Genomic DNA, 24,211 nt, shown 5'->3' with positions numbered 1-24,211 from the left:
TGTCAACCAAAGGAATAGACATAGTTTTCTTTGTGACTTTTAATCCCTAATATTTCAAATTTTTACTTTTTTCTTTTAGGCTTCAGATATTAGTATAAAGTACAAGGTACCTGGCTAAAGTGACTCTGTCACTCATTCCTATGTGATCTTGAATAAGTCATCCCCCATAATGTCTAGGTTTCTTCATCTGCAAAATGAGAATAATAATAACAGTAATACTTGAATTATATAATTCAGGAAGCTGTTGTCAGAATCAAATGAGTTATCGTATGTGAAAGGCTTTGGAAGCTCTAAAAAAATGGAAACTCACAAATGGCGTATCAAAGAGAAAAGTACTAGTATTGGAATAAAAATTCAAATCCAGCTCTCCTATTACAACTATGTGACTTCAGTAACTGTAATAATAATAACAGGCAGCATTTATATAGTGCCTACTCTATGTCAGATATTGTGCTACAAATATTACAAGTATTATCTCATTTGATCCTCACAACAGCCCTGAAAGGTAGGTGCTATTATTATCACCATTTTAAAATTGAAGAAACTGAGGTAAACAGAAATTAATTGACCTGCCCATGATCATAAAACTAGTATATGAGATTAAATTTGAACTCAGATCCAGACCTAGTGCCACCTACCTGTCAGGTCTTACCTAGATTTGAACTTTTCTGGATTTCAGTTCCTTAATATTTAAAATGACAGAGATGGACTAGATTGCCTATTTCTAATTCTAAATTCCCATGATCCCAGGCATCAAAAAACATGAATACCAGTTCTAAAACTTAATGACTTCATTGAATCACTTCTTTTTAGAACTCCATTTCCTTATCCAGAAAATGGTAATATATTTATACCATTAAATCCATAGGGTTGTTATAGGGAAAATGAACAGTCTGCAAGGATAATTGGACTTTGCTGTTCTAATAGACAGGCTCCATTTTCTCCTTGAAGAATTCTCTAATTTCTTCTACCCCCACCAAAAGAGAATGAGGAGATGGGCTCTTCATTCCAGCTCTACCATTATCTCTGAGAGTTGGATAAGTCACTTCCTCTTTCTTGGTCTGAGTTCCCAAGGGCTTCAATGAGATGACCTCTGAGCTCCCACACAGCTTGAGGATTTTAACACTGTCTCTGCTAACATGTGTTCAAGTGTAAATGACTATTCCTAACATCCATGTTCCTTCCTTCTCCAAACCTTTTTGTTTCAGTGCCTTACTCTATTGACTATTTCATATTCATCCTGTCTATAGCTTGTTTTACCTATAGTTGTTTGTATGTTATCTTCTTTATTAGATTGTAAACTCCTTGAGGTAAGGGGCTGTCTTTTATTTCTTTTTTTATCCCTAGCACTTAGCATGATGCTAATGAATGTTTATTGATTGATTTTTTTTTCCCACAGGATTCAAGGTTTCTTTGTTGTTATTCTGTATGTTATATGATAGGAAAAGCAGCCATCTTGCATAGCATGTTCTGAAGAACCCATTTGCCCCAAACTTTCCTCTACTAGCCCTACCACTGAGTTTGAAATTTTCACCACTACTCAATCTCCTGGATTAATAGTTCTTCCTCACTGCCTTTTTCCCCCAGATGGACCATTCCTCCTGGCTCCCATACTAGTCCATAGAACAATTTTTCTACATCTCCTATAATGGTTTACTGTCAAAGTATTTTATGAAAATTCTTCATGTAAAGTGCTTTATAAAAGACTGACATTTGCAGGACACTTTATAGTTGACAAAGGGTCTAAAATATTTACAATGAGCTTAAGAATTCGCAAGGAGCTTTACAGTTTTCAAAGGGCATTGCCATTTTTAGGACACTCTAAAGTTTACAAAACATCACAGATTAAAGGACTTTAACTGACAAGAATTTTTACAAATTAATAAAAGCTTTGGAAGCTCTAAGGGAGATTACAAAGAGATTCAGTTTTAATAGAGCTTCACCATTTTTGCCACTTTCATTTATTCATTCATTAAACACATATTAAGTGCTTACTAAATACTAGGTACCTCTCTGAGCTCAAGAACTAGATAGATACTGTCTACTTTCAGGCTATCAACAAATAAAGTACTTTATAAATGGAGTGTTAATTTATATTGTACCTCCACAAATAGTAAAGGAAAGACTAGAACCATTAACACTTAAGTTTTGTATTCCATTTAAATCCACTGCTCCCCTTTTTTGATCCTTATGATGGTAGGAAAGTGACCTCAGGTTCTCAGAGTAAAGGACAGGTTTTGAAAAAGCCTACCAAATGGGAAAATCTTCAAGGACAGAGTGGAGGTAAACTCAGGTGTCCGTTCAGTGTAACTGCCAGCCTTGCTAAACTCAAATATTCTAATTATACAAAGTTGTTCAATAGATAAATGAATTCTCTGAGCCACAAAAGGTCCCCAAACTACCTACTGAGATGTAGATAGACTGTGATCTCTACCTGTGGTAATAAAACATATAGTTATAGAAACTCAGATTTTTGTAGTTTTGAGTAAGGTATCTGGCTTGGTCTGGGGAAGTGATGGGGAGAGGGAAGGAAAGGAATCAGATTTATAGTATTAATTTTGATAGAAAGAAAGAATAATTTGAAGCATTGGGAAGACCTTGGGGGAGTGACAGGTAGGGAAGGATGATTTAGAGAAAAAAGAGAAGGTGCAGAAATGATGGGTAGGAGAATGCTCAAGAGTGTACTTTGTCCTCTCAGAAGGCAGAATTACATTGATCCCTGAGGCACCTGAGTTTCTCTACACTGATCATCCTTTTGGGTATTTTTCCTTTGAGCTCTTCCTGAATGGCTCAGTTGACTTGCTTTTTACCTCTCATCCCAAATTCCCCATTTTGAATCATAGAGCTAGAGGAGTCATTAAGAGTTCATCTAGTACAACTTTCTTACCTTTGAGTCCCAAAATGGCTTGCTCAAAGTCACTTAAAAAACAGCAGAGACAACATATGCGCCTTTGACCCCAAATCTAGTACTCATTCCCTGACATTATGCCACTTCCTGTTTTGAGTTTTTGTTCAAAGGTTTTTGATTCTATACCTTGTAGGCTATAATCTACATCTAGCTTCTTTCACATGCTTGTTTGGCATGTGGTAAAATTTATGAGGTTGCTTTGTGATATGAGGGCAGGCAGTGAGGTAGACCACAGGAAGCACTGTATAGAAAAATGAAGCAGTGGCAAATTCCTTCTCCTGTTGTGAAGATCTATCCCATTCCAATCCTTCCTTTTCTCTCTCTCTCCCCACTGCCAATGTCTTACAGAAAATATAGAATTAGAAAAGACCTTAGAATTTATAGCAGTTCTTTTGGATGCCCAAGCCCTGGGGAATGACTGAGCAAGTTGAAGTATATGATTATAATGAAATATTATTGCATTATAAGAAATGATGAGCAGGATACTTTCAGAAAAAACTTGGCAAGACTTAGATGAACTGATACAAGGTCAAGTGAGCAGAACCATCATACGCACTATCACCAGTATTGTATGAGGACGAATTGTGAATGACTTAGTTACTCTCAACAATACAAAGATCTAAGGCTATTCTGAAGGACTTATAATGAAAAAATGCTGTTTATCTCCACAGAAAGAACTGATTTTTTATTATTCTTGGATTTTTTGATCTGCATTTTCTTTTGCAACATGGCTAATATGGAAATGTTTTTATGAATGCATATGTGTGATCCACATCAAATTGCTTGTCTTCGTAAGAAGAAAAAGAAAGGAGAGAATTTGGAACTCAAAAAATTATAAAACAAGTGTTAAAAAAATTGTTTACATGTAAAATAAGTCAGAGAGGGAAATGGCAAATCACTCTAATATCTTTGCCAAGAAAAGCCCAGAGTTAGACATAACTGAAATGACTCAACGATAACAACTAAGAAAATAAATAAAACCAGTCATTCTAGGATTTTAATTTTGATTTGATTTGATTTGATTTCCTTCTCCAGCTCATTTTACACATGAAGAAACTGAGGCCAACAGGGATAAGTGATTTGCCCAAGGTCACACAGCTAGTAAATGTCTGATACTGAATTTAAACTCAGTTCTTCCTGACTCTAAGACTCATTGTACCACCTAACTATATATAACTCAATTATATGTAAACAAAATTTTTTTTAACATTTATTTTTGTGGATGAGTAAACAATTGCAATGGAAAACAGCAATGGATATGAGCTTGAAGCCTATATTTACTGTTTACTAACTGTATTACCTTTGGCATTTGACTTTCACTCTTTGGGTCTCAGTTTCCCTTCCTAAAAGAATTGGACCAGATGATCTCTATGCTTTCTTTGAAGTCTAATTATGGTTACCCTTTCCTCATCACAGAGGTTAGGGACACAGTGTTCCCATAGATTTTCCTAGATTATATAAACATTGTTGGCCCTTCCTTTGTACCAGAGAAGAAGTCTGAATTAATTATGGAATTAAAAGATAAAAATATGTTGATTTCTATAATTTTATATTATACATATAGCATTATATAATACTATACATATATTTTATGCATTTCTGAGTTTCTATGCTTTTTTGGTCTTGTCTGCTGACCTTCATGTGTCATCTGTGGCTTCTGCAAAACTCCCCCCAAAATTCCCATTTTACTTCTTATACCCACTTATAATATATCAAAACCATGATGAGAAAAGCTAAAATGTGGAAAGGATAGTTGCACTATGAAACTCAGGTTTAAAGAGAGATCAAGTGCTTTCTCCAAGGCCACAGAGAACTAGGTGGTGGTGATCTGTGACTCAAAACCAAATCTCTATCACAGCCTTCCACTGCGAAATGATGTTTTAGAAAGGGTACCAGTAAATGTTTGATCACTTGAATTGACAATGAGATCAGCTGCTCCAAGACAGATAAACTGAATCACTTAAGGAAATGGGCTTTGATGTAATGAGTATGATTCCAGGGCCAAATTACATGTAGTGAACATACATTAGTACTGTATCCTGTGTGTGCTTAACAAATATCTGTTGCCTTAAATTAATTGTCACACTATATGAAAGAATAAAGTTCTAAAGACTGAGTTAATCTGAGGTGAGACTAAGGAATCAAATATTCTTTTAAAAAACATTAATTTTACTTCTTGTTTTTCTATATATAAACAAAATTTCTCTTCTATAGCCTTTTTCTTTTTTCTCCCAGAGAGCTATAATATTTTTAAAGACAAAAAAATCATTAAAACTGACCAATATATGGCAAAAGTCTTGGTGATACACTGCTGTAATCTCTTTGCTAATATTTTATTTAAGATTTTTGCATCAATATTCATTAGGGAAATTGACCCACAATGTTTTTTCTTTGTTTTGACCCTTCTTGGTTTAGGTATCAGCACCATATCTGTGTCATAAAAGGAATTTGGTAGGATTCCTTCTTCCCCTATTTTCTAAATAATTTGTAAAGTACTGGAATTAATTGTTTTTAAATGTTTGGCAGAATTCACTTGTAAATCCATCTGGCCCTGGAGATTTTTTCTTGGGAAGTTCATTAATAACTTGTTCAATTTCTTTTTCCAGAATGGACTATTTAAGTAATTTATTTCCTCCTCTGTTAATCTATATGGCAAAAGTCTTAAAATAAATTCACAGTGATGGAATTCCAACTTCTGTAAATGGGAGGGCTTACCTTCTATGGAAACATGTTTCTTTGTAATTTTGCAATTGAATGTTTTAATTTTTTCTCATTCTTTCCATTTACTTTATAGTCATTGTATATATTGTTTTATTGGCTATTTTTACTGCATTCTGTATCAGTTGATTTGCCTCTTCCTATTCTTCACTGTATTCATTACATTAATCATTTCTTATAGCATAGTACTTAATTCTGTTCCATTCATGGGCCACAATTTGTTTAGTTATTTTCCAATTAATGGGTATCTATTTTGCTTCCAATTCTTTGTTATCACAAAAAGGGCTGCTATGTATTTTTATGTATATGGGAACTTTTTTCTTATCATTTATGTGGAGTTTAAGCCAACTTTGAAATCAGAATCACATGCTCTTGCTGATATTGGAGATATGGGATAAAAAGAGGAAATTATTCCTCCTCAGGGGATTTGGACATAATCTTGTGATGGAACCAGTGGTGTCCACTCTATCAAAGAAGGAATAGTTATTGTCTGATGCCCTTGGAAATATCTAACTTAATCTGATGAGTCTGGGTTTGTGGAGACAGAAGGGAAGACATAATACTAATCCAAGTATCTAGAATAGGGCCATCATAATGCCCACTTAAAAGCATCTATAAAATTTTCTTTATGTTATTTCCACTGTATTATCAAAGACCAACTCAAGGCACAGGCATATAAACCAAGAAATTTACTTATTTAAACAAGGGGAAATAGGATCAAATTGCTCAGAGTAGATCTTATTCCTCTTAGGTAATATTCATTTAATATGTTGGAAACTTCATAAAGATGAGTTATAATTTACTCACTGTCTAGTAGCTGTGTGCCTCTGGACAAGTCATTATCTTTCTGAGTCTCAGTTTCCTCACAGGTAAAATGATGCCCTTGGGAGGATCAAATGACATAATGGATGTAAATCTTTTCTTTTCTTTATTTTATTAAAGCTTTTTATTTACAAAGCATATACATGGGTAATTTTTCAACACTGAGCCTTGCAAAGACTTCTGTTCCAAATTTTCCCCTCCTTTCCCCAACCCCTCCCCTAGGTCACAGGTAGTCCAATACATGTTAAATATGTTAAAATATATGTTAAATCCAATATGTATACATATTTATACAGTTATCTTGCTGCATAAGAAAAACTGGATCAAGTATTATGGATCAAGAAGGGAAAAAAAAACCTGAGAAGGAAAACAAGCAAACAATAACAGAAAGCGTGAAAATGCTATGCTGTGGTCCACACTCTGTTCCCATGTTCTCTCTCTGGGTGTAGATGGCTCTCTTCATCACTGCACAAGTGGAACTGGTTTGAATCATCTCATTGTTGAAGAGGGCCACACCCATCAGAATTGATCATCATGTAGTTGTTATTGAAGTATATAATGATCTCCTAGTTCTGTTCATTTCACTTAGCATCAGTTCATGGAAGTCTCTCTGAAGTCATCCTGCTGGTCATTTCTGATGTAAATAATGCTTTATAAATTATGAGATACAATGTAAATATGAATTATTATTAGTCATCTTTGTAGCTCTGTATAGATGCTACTGTTTAAAATAATAATCAATAAACATTTATGAATTATTATTGTTTCAAGATACTGTGCAACATACTGAAAATGCAAAGACTATAGTGAAGCAGTCCAGCAAAATACATATAAAGCAAATAATAGATAATTTGGCTTCTGAAGGAGATAAGTCTTAGTCTTTCCTGACTTTCTTTTGGTGGGGAGGTTGTTGGTACTTACTTGGAGATGGTACTTTAGCTAGGATTGGAGGAGAGCTCAGATTCAAAGAAAGAGGGAAGCCAGTTATTATAAAGGCAAACAAGAGATGGCATTTCATGAGTGGTTGGACCATAAAGTGTGTGAAGGGAAAGAGAATGTGTAATAGGCAGAAGAGTCAGCAAAAGCGAGAGGCTGCAGGGGGAGAGGGAAGAGCACTGATTTTGAAGTTTTGAAAGACACAAGTGAGTGAACATTTCTAGTCCTTGGTTTTGTGATCTAGATAAGGACAAGGCTGAGCTAGATGATCTCTGAGGTATTTCCAGATTTGAAGTCCAGGACACAATGAATTGAATTATGTGCATTAAGGAAGGAGTGGTGGAAGGAATAATGAACATTGGACTGGGCATCAAGACTTGTTCAGCTAAGATGGGAGGAGTGAAAGTAGGGACTCCCCCAAGCTCTACCCCCACATTCTCCAAATAGCTTTAAATAATGAGTCTAACCAAAATTTTAAAGTGTCGGAACCACAAAAAGATAATTTAGGACAATTTTCCAGCCAAAGGCAGCTTGGAAGGGCAGCAGGGAGTAGTCTGTTGCATCAGGGTGGGTTTGGAGCTCAATTTCAGCACAGATTGTGCCAGCACAGCGGGACCCAGGAAACCAAGAAATGGGAGGGATCTCCAGACCTCTCCACCCACAGAGACCAAGGACAACTCAGCAAAAAGGTTTAGTGCACTAGGATGTGAAGGGAGCCCCAGCCCAGGACCAGGCTTTGGAAGCCCCTTAATCAACTGCAATAGCAGCAGTGCCTGCAACACAACAGCGAGAGGCTCTGGATAAGGTTATCAGCCTCCCAGTGGGGGGGAGTGGGGAGAAGGTAAAGGGGAGGGGACTAGACAGCTTGTCAGAGGGAGATTGCAGAGACCTCTTTTGGCACTGTGGCAGAACCCTGTTGTTTTGCCCATATTCAGACCTGAGTAGTATTGCTAGCTCGCCCTACAGATCCCTAGCAAGATCTCTTAAAACAGTTGTATAAAACCCTTAAAGCTTGGGACATTACACCCTCAACCCTGGAAATAGATCCCTACTTTAACAAAAAATTAAAAGCAGAATTAGTCTAGGAAAATGAGCAAACATCATAAAAAGATTCTGACCATAGAACAGGGAAGATGAAAGTACACATCCAAATTAAGATAACAAAGTCAAAGCTATAACACCTAAAGCCTCCAAGAAAAATAAGAATTGGTCTCAGGCCATAGAAGAGCTCAAGAGGGATTTTGAAAATCAAGTAAGAGATAGAGGAAAAATTAGGAAGAGAAATGAGAATGAGGCAAACAGAAATACAAAAAGCTAATGAGAAGAATTCCTTAAAAACCAAAGTTGGGCAAATGGGAAAGGAGTTCCAAAAATTCACTGAGGAAGATAATACCTTAAAAATTAGAATTGAGCAAATGGAAGCTAATGACTTTATGAGAAATCAGGAAAAAATAAAATAAATCCAAAAGAATGAAAAAATGTGAAATATCTCATTAGAAAAACAACTGACTTGGAAAATACATCTAGGAGAGAAAATTTTAAAATTGTTGATCTGTCTGAAAGCCATGATCAAAAAAAAAAAAAAAAAAGCCTGGACCATATCTTTCAAGGAAAATTGTCCTGGCATTCTAGAACCAGAAAGTAATATAAAAATTGAAAGAATCCACCAATCACCTCCTAAAAGATCTCAAGATGAAAACTCTCAGGAATTTTATAGGCAAATTTTGGCACTCCCAGGTCAAGGAGAAAATATTGCAAGCTTCCAGAAAGAAACAATTCAAGTATAGTGGAGACACAGTCAAGATAACACAAAATTTAGTAGTTTCTACATTACAGAATTGGAGAATGTGGAATATGATATTCCAGAGAGCAATGAAGCTAGGATTAAAACCAAGAATCATTTATTGAGCAAAATTGAGTATAATCCATCAGGGGGAAAAGTGGATATTCAAAGAAATAAGGGGATTTTCAAGCATTCATGATGAAAAGACCAGAGTGGAATAGAAAATTTGATTTTCAAATACAGGACTTAGGAGAAGCATAAGGAAGTAATCAGGAAGAGGAAATCATAAGAGACTTAACAAGGTTTATCTGTTTATATCCCTACATGAGAAGATGCTAGTTGTAACTCATAACTTCCTCATTTTTAATTATATCAGTTAAAAGGAGTATATATAGACAGAGGGCACAGGTGTAAGTTGAATATGAGTGGATAATATCTAAAAAATCAAATCAAGGGGTGACAGAGGAATGTACTGGGAGAAAGGGAAAGGAAGAGGTGGAATTATGTAAGTTATCTTCCATTAAAAAATCAAGAAAAAGTTTTTACAATGGAGAGAAAGAATCGGAGCAGATAGGGAAGTGAGTGAACACTATTCTCATCAGAATTGGCTCAAGGAAGAAATAACATACACACTCAATATGGGTATAGAAATATATCTTACCCTGCAGAAAAGAAGGAGGAGAAATTGGAAGAGAGACTGGTCAAAAGTAAAACACTTCTGAGTAATGACAGGGTAAAAGGAAAAAGAATAAAATAAATGGGGGAGGGGGAATAGTTAGCTATGGTAATTGTGAAAAAAAAAATGAGACAAGCAATGTTGAGTAACTTGAAAAGCTATTCCGTGTTTAAGGCCAGATTTGAACTCCAGAAGGCTCATCTTCCCTATTTTAGGCCTGGCATCCTATCCACTGCACACATAGCTACCCCAGACATTAAGAGATCTGCTTTCAAGACCGGACTTTTCTATGAACTCTTCCTGTACCCATTCCTACCTCTCTCTCTTTCTTTTTCTTTATTTCTTTCCTTCCTTCTTCCTTTCTTCATCCTTTCTTCTCTCATATTCTTGTAAATCTTTATGTATGTTAATAATATTAACTTACAATTTGAAGGACTATGACAGAGCACTGAACTTGGAGTCAAGAATACCTGACTTCAAATCCCTTCTTCAAATACTTAATAGCTCTGTGACCCATTGGAATAATTTAATATTCTCTCAGCTTCGGTTTGTTGTTATTGTTGTTGAGACATTTTCAGTCATAACTACCACTTCATGACCCTATTTAGGGTTTTCTTGGCAGAGGCACTGAAATGGTATAACATTTCCTTCTCTAGCTCATTTTGCACATTAGAAAACTGAAGCAAAGAGACTTACTCAGGGCTACACAGCTAGTGAGTTTCTGAGGGTAGATTTAAACCCATAAAGAGAAATTTCCTGATTCCAGGCCCAACATTTTATGTACTGTGCTACCTAGCTGCCCAAAGTTACTCAGCTGTAAAATAGCACCTACCTGATAAAGTTTTTATGAGGATCAAATGTGATAGCCTATATAAGTGCTTTGCAAACTTTAAAATGGTATATAAATGTTATCAATTCTAAGTCTCTGAGCATCCATCCCAATAGCAAACAGAGTAAATGAGTGCTTTGACACATGTACGGTAGAAAAAAGGGGGAATTCTGGCAAATGAGCTATCCACCTTTCCAGCTCACTTAATGATAATCTTTCCAAATGGCACCACAGTAAAGTGGAAATTGCCCCAGGCATGAGAGAAGATCAGAGTTCAAATTTCTGCCCTGTTGCTAAAAATGAGACAGTGGACAATCCTTTCTCTGAACCTTCCTCTTGTGATTTAAGGGATTTGGGCTAGATGATTTCAATAGTGCCTTCAAGATGGTCAAACTTTTTTTAATCCCCATTTCCTTTCTACCGTCCTCATTACCCCCAACACCTGAGACCTCCAGTCTCAACATAAATAAAATAATACTTGCCTTGCAGGATTTCCGGATTAGATCTTTAGTTTGCCCTCTCTCACACTCCGAGATTGGGGAGCTGTACTTTTGTTTCTCTATTTTCTAGCCCCGAGTTTCAATTTTTAACTCGGGGCTATTTCCCCTTTGTAGCTAAACTCTATTTCCTTTTCCTGTTGGGTTTTAAGTTGAGTCTGCACCAGAGCTATTGTTGCCTGTGTAAGGTGCCAGGTTGCCACTGAAACTCAGCTTCAGGTATCAGAGGTGAAAGTCTTGGTACTACCTAAACTCAAGACTTTTGTCCATGGCGTCAGGGTGAGTATTAGATTTGGGGTTTGGGGAAAAGGGAATTTAGCACCAATCAAATTGAGATTTCAAGAGTGGAAAGATTCTGTAAATATTTATTTATTAGGTCCCTATTATGTTCAGAGCATTATGCTAGACACTGGAGAGAGATAATGATTGGAGAAAAGAATTCCCAGAATTACAAAAATATTCAAGGCCAAAGAGAAAATTTTTTGAACCAAATCCAAAGTCCTTATTTTCTCAAGGAAGAAATTAACAACCATGGAGATGAAGAAATTCATCTGAAACTATATGATACTGCCAGAGGCATAATTCAGATCCACTCTTCTGAATCCAAGTTCATCATTCAGGGCTTTTCCTGTTACCCAAATCATATAGCCAGTAAGTTATAAAATTTGGGTAACAGGAAAAGCCCTGAATGATGAACTAAAAGGATTCTGTATTTTATATCCTTCCTATGACTGGCTTCTTTGTAAAAAGACGGGTTCACTTTGCAGCTAGACGGGGTCACAAAGATGGCAGGAGGTAAGGTCTAATCTACCTCTGTGAATGGGTGCAAAGCATGGTCAAAGCATCATAACAGGATTTTCCAGAATGTGGCCTGAATCAAGGGGTAGGAAAGTGGGGAGAGGCTGACTAAATCCTAGGGAGGGGAAAATTGAGGAACTGTGGTTTTCTGCAACAAAGAAAATGCAATAAGACTTTCTTCTAAAACTTAATTTATCAAAATGTATTAAGGTCTATCCTATGCAAGGCACTAAGTTTACAGTGATGAAAAGCGAGATAGGTCTTGTCTTCAAATAGACAGGAAGGATCAATGAGTACATAAACAACTTTGGTACAAAGGAAGAACCAGATCAAGACAAAGTAGAATCAAGCAAAGTGCTAAGAGAAATTTGAAGTGGGAGTGATCACTTTTGCCTTGGAGAAAAAAGTGGGGTACAAGGAAGGAGAAACTTCTCCTAAGAACTTTTTTGTTTGCAAGTCACCATTCCTGCTGTATTCTGGAATCAAGATTTCATTGCTCTCTCCAACCGGGATGAATTCCTTTCAACTTTATTCCTTTTTCTCCAATTTTTGCAGGAAGGAAATAACAGTTCCTTTTATCTATATAGGATTGTACAGTTTTTCAAACACAATATTTCATTTGATCCTCACAGATAGCCTTGTGAGAAACTATTAACCCCTTTTATGGTTGAAGAAACTGAAACTTGGGTCATCAAAAAAACCCTGGATTCTTTAGTTTTTAAAAAGGAAAATAAAGAGTGCAAAGGTGTATTAATCTCAGAGGTTCTGTTCAGCCTTTCAATGCCATGATTGAGGCCTCTGCCAGTTCTGGTCATTTGTATCCTATTAGTTCAAAGCCTCTTCTACTTCTGACATTTTTTGGTTCTATTATTTTAAGATCCCTCCTGTTTTGACATTCTATATTTTCTCATTCTAGAAAGCCTTTTCTAGCTCTACCATTGCATATTCTGTAATACTAAATGACTTACTAGTTTGTACATCCTATGTTTTATGACTCTAAATCCCCTTCTCACCCTATGTTAAGTTCTGTGATTCTAAGGCATCTTCCAGCTCTGGTATTTAGTGATTCTGTGATATGTCTGAGGTTCTGTGTAGCAGTAGTTGAGCTAATGATAGACTCCAAGACTCCCCACTCCTAGATGAATGACTGCCTTCTCCAAGTATATTAACAGAGAGAAAAAGTTTTGTTTCTGGGTCAGCTTCATACTTCTGAGGGGATTTTGCTCCTTCCTTGGTTTTGTGTGAAAGGCTAGTCAAGTTCATGTGGTTAAAGGACACTCGCAATTATTTACATTATCAATTAGTATATACTAGGAAGATTTCCATTGGAAATTCCTTTCTAAATATTCTTCCCCATCAGAACTGAACTCCAATCTTGGTATAATTCTAAGTACTCAGCTGGAAGATGTTCAAAATTCATGGAACATAGAGTGTTAAAACTAGAAGGGTTTTAAGAAATCTAACCCCACCAAAGAAAATTAAAATTAAAAAAAAAAAGAAAGAAACAAATCTAACCCTATGACTTCATGATACAGATGAGGAAACTAAAAGCTTGCCAGATGTATCAGCATGATGAAAGCCCAACCCTGGGGAAAAGAGCCAGAGAACTCAGGTTTTGAGACTCAAGGCCCAGAAGCTTTTCTTCCCTTTGTCCCACCTTTCTCTTAGGAATACAGTTTATGATGAATCACTAAGAGAGATATTCCAGGGATTAGGAGATATCAGTTCTTTCTTGGACCGAGATTTCTTTTGACAAAGTGGACACAGGTCACTGAGAATCTTCATTAGGGAACACCATGCTAAGTGCTGGGGCTAGGGTGAGCAATGTTTAGATGATCTACAGCCTTTGCTCTCAGATATTGTACAGACCAGAAGGAAGATGATAACACACAGGCAAAACTAACTGTAGTGTATACTGGCACTTGATAAGTACATTTGTTGTTACTTGTTTCAGTCAAGTATAAAGCAAAGACCCAGATGTGGTGTGAAGATCTTTGCTGAACAGAAGGAAATGGTATTTGCATTGGACTTTATAGGAATTTAAAGGCAAAAAGAGAGAGAGAGAGAGAGAGAGAGAGAGAGAGAGAGAGAGAGAGAGAGAGAGAGAGAGAGAGAGAGAGGGGGCAGGTATCCTATGCCTATTAATAGTATAAGCAAAAGCAAAGAAGCTGGGGAGTATAAAATGTATTAAATATTGGGGGATTGTTGGGAGGGAGGAAGGCATAAACTTTGTAGGCAGAAACTGGTCTAAGTTGGCCAGAAGTTAGAATGCACAAAAAGGAGAATGCTATGAGCAAATATGGAAAGGCAAAGTAGTACCAAATCATGAGTGACCAGAAGGATTTGAACTTGAATTATTAAGCAGTAGAAGGCTATTGAAGATTTTTGAACAGAGGTGTTTGAAGAAGGTTTGAAGAAGGAAGCAGATGTAAGATAGAACTAGTAGAAAAGGTCAATCTTCCATTTGTTGCTAGCGTGAGAAATCTTGTCAAGAAATGATAGGCAAAATGCCTGTGAATTTCCCATCCAGATAGCAATTTTAGTGCCCAGATACCATTGGTTCAAAAAGCTATTTTTGGTTGTAAAGTGCAAAGTTCTATTTACTTTCTCTTTTCTACCAATCGGTTATTTGATACCAAAATATATCAAAAGTTTAAAAAGAATAGTCAATATTTAATCTTCCCATTAAATCCTAGAGGGATTGTGAATGCTCAATACTGAAGGATCTGAAATCCTTAGAGAGTGCTTTGATTTCTCAATAATCATCCACATCTGTCTAGTACTTTCCAAATCACTTTCACATCCACTAGATTATTTGGCCCTCATAGTACCCAAAAGTGAGGCAGGGAAGGAATTCATCTTCCTGTTTTAGAGGAAATTGCAAATCAAAACATATAAAGTCTCTCCCATAATCACATGAATAACAGAGCTGGGACTCAGATCCTCTCACTCCAAGGCTAAGGCTCTGGACATTTTCTTTGGGTCTTCCACCTTCCTGGAATGCTCTCCTTCCTCCCCTCTGACCACTGAACTCTCTGACTTTATTTAAGTCCCAACTAAAATCTCACTTTCTACAGGAAGTCTTCCCCAACCTCTTTTAATTTTAGTGTCTTCCCTCTGTTTCCTATTTCATCATATATATAGCTTGCTTTGTATATATAGTTGTTTGCCAATTATCTTCCCCATTCATTAAATTGTAAGCTCCTTTAGGGTAGGCACTGTCTTTTGCCTCTTTTTATATTTTCAGCACTTAGCATAGTACCTGGCACATAGTAGGCACTTAATAAATGTTTATTGATTGACTAAGCTTTCAAACTCTATGAAGCTTTCTCCTTCCTCTCCCCAGTAAGTTACTACATCATTTCTACCTAACATTTATAAGCACTCAGAATCAATAGCATAAATTTTGAGGCAGCAGAACAAATAGAGACAAATAGCCTGGGTTTAAGTATAGGCTCTGACCCTACATTTAACCTCTCTGATCTTCCTTTTCCTTATCTTTAAAATGTGGTTTATAATACTCATGTTATCTCTTTTTTTGAAGAGGGACAGATATACCAGGGAGAGGTTCTTTACAAACTCTTCTGTTGTAAAGAAATAATTGTGATAACCTTAATGTGCTCTAAAAGTACGGGTTGTTGTAATTATCATAGTTTACATTTTGGTAAATGAATAACACCCAGAAATGTCCAGAACAACAAAGAATGCATGGGTAATACATGCTATGGCTTATGCCTCTAGTTCTCCTTTCACATCCAACTTTAAATAAGATCTTCTCTCTTGGTTATTGTCTTCACTAGTGAAAATTTTGCAAGGCTCAACATACCTTTTTTTTCCAATTTGACTTTTTTGTTATTTTAAAGTTAACATAAATGAACAATTTTATATCCAAAGGATAGAAAAGGAAGATTCAAGTCAAGTCAGCAAGTGTATGTGAAAGCACAAATATCTATTTGTACAGCTTTCATCTTTGAAAGAAAATAATAAATTCAGCACATTGATTTCAAAGCTGTCCTACTTTTCTATGTGTCCTTCTGAACTTCTGATTCAGTATTTCCATTTCTAGCTTCGCTACATCTCTCATCTTTATCTCTTCTCTATTCACACAGTTACCACTCTGATCTAGGCAGGATATTATCATCTTGGATGATATCACTGGAATATTAAAATTTCTTCCCAATAAGTTTCCCTGCCTCCTTTCTTGTCTTCTTCCTTCAGCTGCCAAACTGCCATTCTGGAGGGCAGATTTGCCCATGTCCCTTCTCTTTACCTTAAACTGCACAGACTCCCTATCCCCACCGTGACCACACACAAAAAGCTCTGTTTGATGACTAAAGAGCTTCCCAACTTGGCCCCTTTCTGCTTTCCCAGTCATCATGCAGATTGTTCTTTTCCATTACTCTAGGAACATTAGTCTTGCTTCTAGCAGGGGGAATCATCATAGTACAGAGGAAAGAGCCCTGGACAGATGACAAAGGACTGGATTTCAAGGCACTCCATCTTGTGATTCTGATCCTTGTCACTGGCTGTCTCCATCCCTCCCTGCATCTTCCCACTCATGTGCCCTCATCTCTGCCTCCTGGCTTCCCTTTATACTTCAGCCCAGGTACATCTCAGACTTTTCCTGGTTCTCAAATCTGCCTATTCCTCAAGAGCTTTCCCCCTGAGAATACTTCCCATTTAGACTGTATATACTTTTGTGTATGTAATTGTTTGGATATTGCCTCCTCTGTTAGAATGGAAGCCTCTTAAGGGTTGAGATTCTGTTTTTGCCTTTCCTGTATCCCCAGTGCTGGCACATGGTAGGCACTTAATAAATATTTGTTGAGTGCCTTGACTTAAACATCCTAGTATAGTAGACTCTACTGGGTTTAGAATCAGAGCATCTGACTTCAGATCTATCTCTTATTTACTATGTGTATGATCTTGCAAGCCTCAGGCCTCAATTCCCTTCTCCTTAACTTTGGGGATTGGACTAGATAAGTGATCAAACTCAAATAGAAAGTCAACATGCTAGACACACATAATTCCAATAGTCTTGGAATGAAAAATGCAGAGACAAAGAGGAAAGAAAGAGAGAGAGGGAGAGAGAGAAAGAATATGATATGTAAGGAGACTGAATGTGAACTAAAGCATAGTATTTTCATCTTTTTTATTTGTTTTTTTCTTTCTCGTGGTTTTTCTCTTCGGATTTTTCTTGTACAACATGACAAATATGGAAATATCTTTAAAAGAATTGCATATATTTAACCTATATAAGATTGCTTGCTGTCTTGAGGTAGAGGAGGTAAGGCTGAGAAGGAGAAAAATTTGGAATATAAAATCTTACAAATATGAATATTAAAATCTTTTTACACGTATTTGGGAAAATAAAATACTATTGAATATGCTAATCACATATTGACTTAGAAAGCCACAAATTAATATTATCTATGTTATATTACATTTTTATTTATTGTGTTAGACATTACTCAATTATATTTTAATTTGGTTCGAACTTTACTTGAGAGTCTTGCTGACTGTGAGTTTGACAACTTTGGATACATGACCTTGAGCATCATCTGTCTAACTCTAAACCTATGATAACACTATAAATATTTGATTTTGAGATCTGATTCAGTTCTTTTTATTGAGTGCAGCAGCTGTATGGTGTTGGTTAGTCTTAGGGAAGTGGGTGGATTTCTCCAAACAGAAACTTCCTTGTGGGCAAAGTAATTAAGGAAGTGAGGCTGTGGGTGCTCTGATTGTGGGGCAGGATGTCTGGGTGATCTTGGCTTAGCACTGTAGTCCATGATAAATCTAGAGGATTCCCCTTTCTTAACAACACTGGAAATGGTATCCTCATCATCCCTCTAGTCCAAGATTCTGCCCCTACCAAGGGGCATCATCAAAGTACAGAGAATGACAAAGACCTCAAGCGCGAGCTCTATGACACTAAACAATTCACTTCCTATGTTTGATTCTCAGGTCCCTCATCAGTAAAATGGAGAAAAGCAAATACTTGCATTACCCACTTCATGGGGTAGCAAGGATCAAAAGAGAATAGACTGAAGCACTTTTTAAACTGAGTATCATTGTGGAGTAAAAGCTATTGTTATTTATTATTAGGCAGTTAGATTTTATTTTTGGTCTTTGGTTTTAATTTTTTAATTCATTTTGCTCTTAAATACAAAAAGACAAAAAAAAAAAAAAAGAACATTTCCATGTTTATAGCACAACATAGAGGATACAATATAAAATCATGAATTTCCATTTCAGACTGTTTACTTTTTAAAAAATCAACAAAACTATCTAATAAATACTATTCATCATTTTCAAAGTTATCTTGCTTTTCTGTACTTCCTTCTAATTTTTCTTTTGTTCTCTGATGTGCACTTTTTTCTTCTTCCTTCCCTACCCTCCTCTTAAAAAGGCAACAATTAAACACACAATTTATATATATATATATATATATATATGAATATATGCATATGTACATAGATATAGATATATGTAAAACCATACCATTTATACTTCTATTTCTCTGAAAGTAAACAATATTTTTTATAGGTGCTTTTAAATATTTTAAAAATAATAGTGTAACCAGGCTAATGGTGCACTATTTCAAAGTCCGATTCTTTTTGTACAGCAAAACAACTGTTTGGACATGTATACATATATTGTATTTAATTTATACTTTAACATATTTAACATGTATTGGTCAACCTGCCATCTGGGCGGGGGGGAAGGAGGGGAAAAATTGGAACAAAAGTTTGGCAGTTGTCAATGCTGTAAAATTACCCATGCATATATCTGGTAAATAAAAACTATAATTAATAAAAAAAATAGTGTAACACACTTTGCAAACTGCATGTTTTATATATGTGTGATTATAATATACACATTTTATTACTGACCATGGTGGAAAGTGCACAGGATTTGGAGTAAAGGACCTGTCTCTTTCATGTACTGTCTATACAAACTTGGACAAGCTACTAACTACCCCCTCTGAGCCCAAATGACTTATTGATAAAATGAGGGGGTTAAAACTAGTTGATCTCTAAGACCCTTTCCATTTCTAAATATATAATCCATATCACCCTAAGAACATACATAGAATGCTTCAATTCGCAATAGAAGAACATGAAATTCATACCAAGCAAGAGACTATCCTCAATGCCAAGGGGCCTACCATGTTCCCTAGAACCAACTTATAACTATGTTCTACATCCCCTCTTGGACTTATCACTCTATAACATTCAGTTCTGCGACTGCATCTTATTCCCCTTCTCTGACTGTAAGTTCTGTGGGGCAGAGACTGTACCTTAACTAAACTTTATATCAGTCTCAGGATCAGTACAGTTGTTGCTCAGTAAATGTTTTTTGAACAAATAAACATCAATTTCCTTTTTAATCCTGGAATTTTTCTTTTCTTTCTTCTTTCTTTCTTTCTTTCTTTCTTTCTTTCTTTCTTTCTTTCTTTCTTTCTTTCTTTCTTTCTTTCTTTCTTTCTTTCTTCCTTTCTTTAATCCTGGAATTTTTCTTTTCTTTCTTCTTTCTTTCTTTCTTTCTTTCTTTCTTTCTTTCTTTCTTTCTTTCTTTCTTTCTTTCTTTCTTTCTTTCTTTCTTTCTTTCTTTCTTTCTTCCTTTCTTCCTTTCTTCCTTTCTTTCTTTCTTCCTTTCTTCCTTTTTTTCTTTTCTTTCTTTCTTTCTTTCTTTCTTTCTTTCTTTCTTTCTTTCTTTCTTTCTTTCTTTCTTTCCTTTCTTTCTCTCTTTCTTTCTTTCTTTCTTTCTTCCTTTCTTCCTTTCTTTCTTTCTTCCTTTTTTTCTTTTCTTTCTTTCTTTCTTTCTTTCTTTCTTTCTTTCTTTCTTTCTTTCTTTCTTTCTTTCTTTCTTTCTTTCTTTCTTTCTTTCTTTCTTTCTTCCTTTCTTTCTTTCTTTCTTCCTTTCTTCCTTTCTTCCTTCCTTCCTTTCTTTCTTTCTTCCTTTCTTCCTTCCTTCCTTTCTTTCTTTCTTTCTTTCTTTCTTTCTTTCTTTCTTTCTTTCTTTCTTTCTTTCTCTCTCTCTCTCTCTCTCTCTCTCTCTCTCTCTCTCTCTCTCTCTCTCTCTCTCTCTCTCTCTCTCTCTCTCTCTCTCTCTCTCTCTCTCTCCCTCCCTCCCTCCCTCCCTCCCTCCCTCCCTCCCTCCCTTCCTTCCTTCCTTCCTTCCTTCCTTTCTTTTTTGTCTTTGTATCCCCATTGTGTTTAGCACAGTGCTTGGCACATGTTGTCGAGCCATTTCAGTCATGTCTGATTCTTTGTGATTCCATTTGGAGTTTTTTGGGCAATGATACTAGAGTGATTTGCTATTTCCTTCTCCAACTCATTTTACAAAGGAGTTACTGAGGCAAACACAATCATACAGCTGAATTTGAACTCATGTCTCCTGATTCCAGGTCTGGCACTCTATTCCATTGAGCCACATAGCTGCCCAATATGTTTGGCACATAGTAAATGAGTAATAAATACTTGTTGATATGTTGGTCAAGACCCTGAGAAAACTGGAAATTCTTAGGGGGAGAGATGCTCTTCTGGATAAGAATTATAAGCAGGGACATAATTATTATAATCAAATATCTTAAAGGCAGTTAAAATTAAGAGAGAGTAAATGTGTTCTTCTTAGCATCAGAGGACAGATCTAGAGCCAAAGTTAGAGAAAGAAGATATTATTATCTCTATATGAGGACCCACTTCCTATTACTGAAAGCTAAAACAAGTGAGGTCCCTTTCACTGAAAGCATCCGAGACTTCAATTCCACTTATCTGGGCTGCTATAGAGGGGACTCATCCATGGGGCAGAATTAGTCACATTCTTAAGCTCTCTTCCAACTCCAGATTCTATGTTTGTGACTCAGGTTGTCCAGGGACATGCTCCAGAGAAAATGAACATTTTAAAATCTTAAAGAAAATATTTTCCCCTCCTTCTCAGTGGCTCAGGGCTCTGAGGACAAGTTTCAATTCAGCCCAGTGGCTAAACGCAGGCAGATTTATTTTTATAAACTACTGGCTTCTCTGTGCAAATCACTTTGTCCTCAGCGGGGGACGTTTGCTAACTGATGGGTTTCAAGCCAGTTTTTCCAGAATTACATTTGGCCTCTCTTGTGCTTAAAGTAAACAACTCAGGGCTTTCCAAGCTCTTCTTAGAGCCTGGGCTCCCTGCCTCCTCTGATTTTATTTGCAGACATCTTCCACTGTGGCCAAGACAATAACCATCCCTTACTCCTCTATGTATTGCTTTAGTTTCCAAAGTACTTTTTTGCACTTTCTAAAATACCAGCACAATCTCATTTAATTCATTGAAATGCCAGCCCATGAGGGAAGCAGGGCAGATAGTACTAATCCTACTTTACAGTTAGAGGAATCAGAATCTAATATTGATTTAAGTGAAAATTACTGTCCAAGTGTACAAGACATTTAACTAACCCTCAGTTTAAAGCCCATCACAACCTAGCCAGAACTGCCTTTCCAGGTTTACTACATATCAGTTTCCTTTACCCACACAAGTCACTTAACCCTGTTTGCCTCAGTTTCCTGATTGGCAAAATGAGCTGGAGAAGGAAATGGCAAACCACTCTGCCAAGAAAACCCTAAATGGAGTTATTAATAATAGACATGGATGAATAGCAGCATAATCTCGTAGCTGTTCATACTTATAGTACTGTAGATAGAGCCTCAAGTCAGAAAGCTCATCTTCTTAATTCTAATCCTCCTTCAGCCACTTACTAGCACGTCACTTATCCCTGTTTGCCTCAATTTTCTCACCTGTTAAATGAGTTGGAGAAGAAAATAGCAAAGCACTCCAGTATCTTTGCCGAGAAAGCTCCAAATGGGGTCATGAAGAATCAGACATGACTGAAAACAATGAACAACAACTTCTGATAAAGTGACACTGGCCTTTTTGATGTTCCCCACATTAAACACAACATCTCCCAACCCTACACATTTTCAGTGGCTATTTCCCATGACTGGAATGTTCCTCATCGATACCTGTTACAGTACTGGTTTACTTCAAATTCCGGCTAACTTCAGTTGTTAGAGGATAATGTTTGTGGGGCTGCTGATGGGGTAGAAGTGGTCTTTCTTTGTCTAATACTAAGTACAATATTGGACCATGGTAAACATTTAATAAATGATGTGTCTTGAGTGCTTTTTCTCTTATACCACAGATAGAAGTGATTTGCTCAAAATCACACAACAATTAGGGCGGGCTACCTAGATTTACTACCCATTCATTTGCTTATGCACTCCAGGGAAGGAGCAAGGAACCAGACAGCAACGCAATGACTGGTTCACATTGCTACTGGTAACTAAGCGTTAGTTTAGAAAAGCCTTATCTTTTCAGAATCAGGGAGGATATAGCCACTTTTCTGAATAACTGTGAGTTTGCCATTCTAAGCAGCAAACCTTTTTTTGAGAATGGTTTTAGTTTTATTTATTAATTTTTCTTTTGCTTAATTTTTACCAATAGCTTTTTATTTTCAAAATGCATGCAAAGATAATTTTCAACATTCACCTTTGAAAAATCTTGCATTCCAAATTTTTCTCTCTCCTTTCCTCCACTTCTTCTCCTAGACAGCAAGTAATTCAATATAGGTTAAACTTGTGCAATTCTTCTAAACATATTTCCACATTATCATACTGCACAAGCAAAATCAGATCAAAAGGGAGGAGAGGAATGAGAAAGAAAAAAAAAAAAAAAAAGCAAGCAGACAACAAAAAAAGGTGAAAATATTATATTTGTGATCCACATTTACTCCCCATACTCCTTTTTCTGGATGCAGATGGCTCTCTCCATCACAAGTCTGTGAAACCATTCATATATATATATATATATATATATATATATATATATATATATATATATATATATATATATATAGTGTTATAGTGTTCTGGGGCAAAAACCTTCCCAGAATGGATCCTATATATCTCTGCTCTTTGAAAGAGAAAAAACTTTTTTGAACTTTTTGAATCCTAACCTTTCTTAAATTTATATCTAATAAATAGCAATTTTTATCCTGTATTATAATACTGATACCCATGAAGCCACCCACGATCTGTGAAGCTCCTTGCCCCTATACTAAGCCACGGACTGCTGTTTTGTGATTTTTTATGTTTGCTTTTTAGTGTTTCTGACACCTCCCACACTTTCAGTTGTCACTTCTCCCTCTTTTGGTGGGGGGGCTACCCATAGCAACCTCTCTTCTCTCACTTCTCATTTCCTATTTCTAAATTTGCTATGGAATGGGAAATTAGATCATTCAATCTGTAAGAACTCAGTGTAAAGTAAGAATTAATAGGATCTGAATGACAGACTAATTAAATTCATGGATTTTGTTTAGGGACTTTTGTGACATATCTTTCTTGCATATCAAATGCATTTTTCCTTTCCCTCTGTTTCTGGGTTACATTATGAAGCAATATGGCCATTGGAAAGCAGAGTACTGAAGAAACAAGGTGTCATAAAAATGCCTTTCTTACCATTCTGGAGAGCAATTTGAAATTATGCTCAAAAAGTTATCATACTGTGCATACCCTTTGATCCAGCAGTGTTAATACTGGGCTTATATCCCAAAGAGATACTAAAGAAGGGAAAGGGACCTGTGTGTGCAGAAATGTGGAAGTCCTTTTTGTAGAGGTTAGAAACTGAAAACTGAGTGGATGCCCATCAATTGGAGAATGGCTGAATAAGTGATAATATATGAATGCTATGGAATATTATTGTTCTGTAAGAAATGACCAGCAGGATGATTTCAGAGAAGCCTGGAGAGACATATGTGAACTGATGCTGAGTGAAATGAGCAGAACCAGGAGATCATTATATATGGCAATAACAAGATTCTACAATGATCAATTCTGATGAATGTGGCTCTCTTCAACAATGAGATGATTCAAACCAGTTCCAATTGTTCAGTAATGAAGAGAATCAGCTACACCCAGAGAGAGAGCTATGGGAAATGAATGTAAACCACAACATAGCATTTCCACTCTTTCTGTTATTATTTGCTTGCATTTTTATTTTCCTTCTCAGGTTTTTTTCTTCTTTTTCCTAGATCTGATTTTTCTTTACAGCAAGATAACTATATAAATATGTATACACATATTGGATTTAACACATATGTTAATATTTAACATCTATGGGACTACTGCCATCTAAGGGAGGGGGTGAGGGAAAGAAGGGGAAAAATTGGAACAGAAGGTTTTGCAAGGGTCAGTGTTGAAAAATT

General features: G+C 36.2%; 1 protein-coding gene across 11 annotated transcripts in view; it reads left to right on the top strand.

Annotated features, from left to right (window-relative positions):
* The window catches only part of EVL (Enah/Vasp-like), a 253,911-nt gene that overhangs the window by 117,451 nt on the left and 112,249 nt on the right, over positions 1–24,211 (top strand). For 2 of the 11 annotated variants that reach the window (XM_074291304.1, XM_074291301.1), the window contains exon 1: positions 11,314–11,448. The exons of the other annotated variants lie outside the window; for them this stretch is intronic. In XM_074291304.1, coding sequence (XP_074147405.1) covers positions 11,438–11,448 — 11 coding nt within the window. In that variant the 5' untranslated portion in view covers positions 11,314–11,437. Of the gene's footprint in view, positions 1–11,313; positions 11,449–24,211 lie in introns of those variants that run through there. 11 annotated transcript variants of the gene reach the window in all.

This window comes from Sminthopsis crassicaudata, chromosome 2, assembly GCF_048593235.1.
Source record: "Sminthopsis crassicaudata isolate SCR6 chromosome 2, ASM4859323v1, whole genome shotgun sequence".
Taxonomy (NCBI): Eukaryota; Metazoa; Chordata; class Mammalia; order Dasyuromorphia; family Dasyuridae; genus Sminthopsis; species Sminthopsis crassicaudata.
Note: the sequence above shows the minus strand (reverse complement) of the source record. Positions and strands in the feature narration are given on the sequence as shown.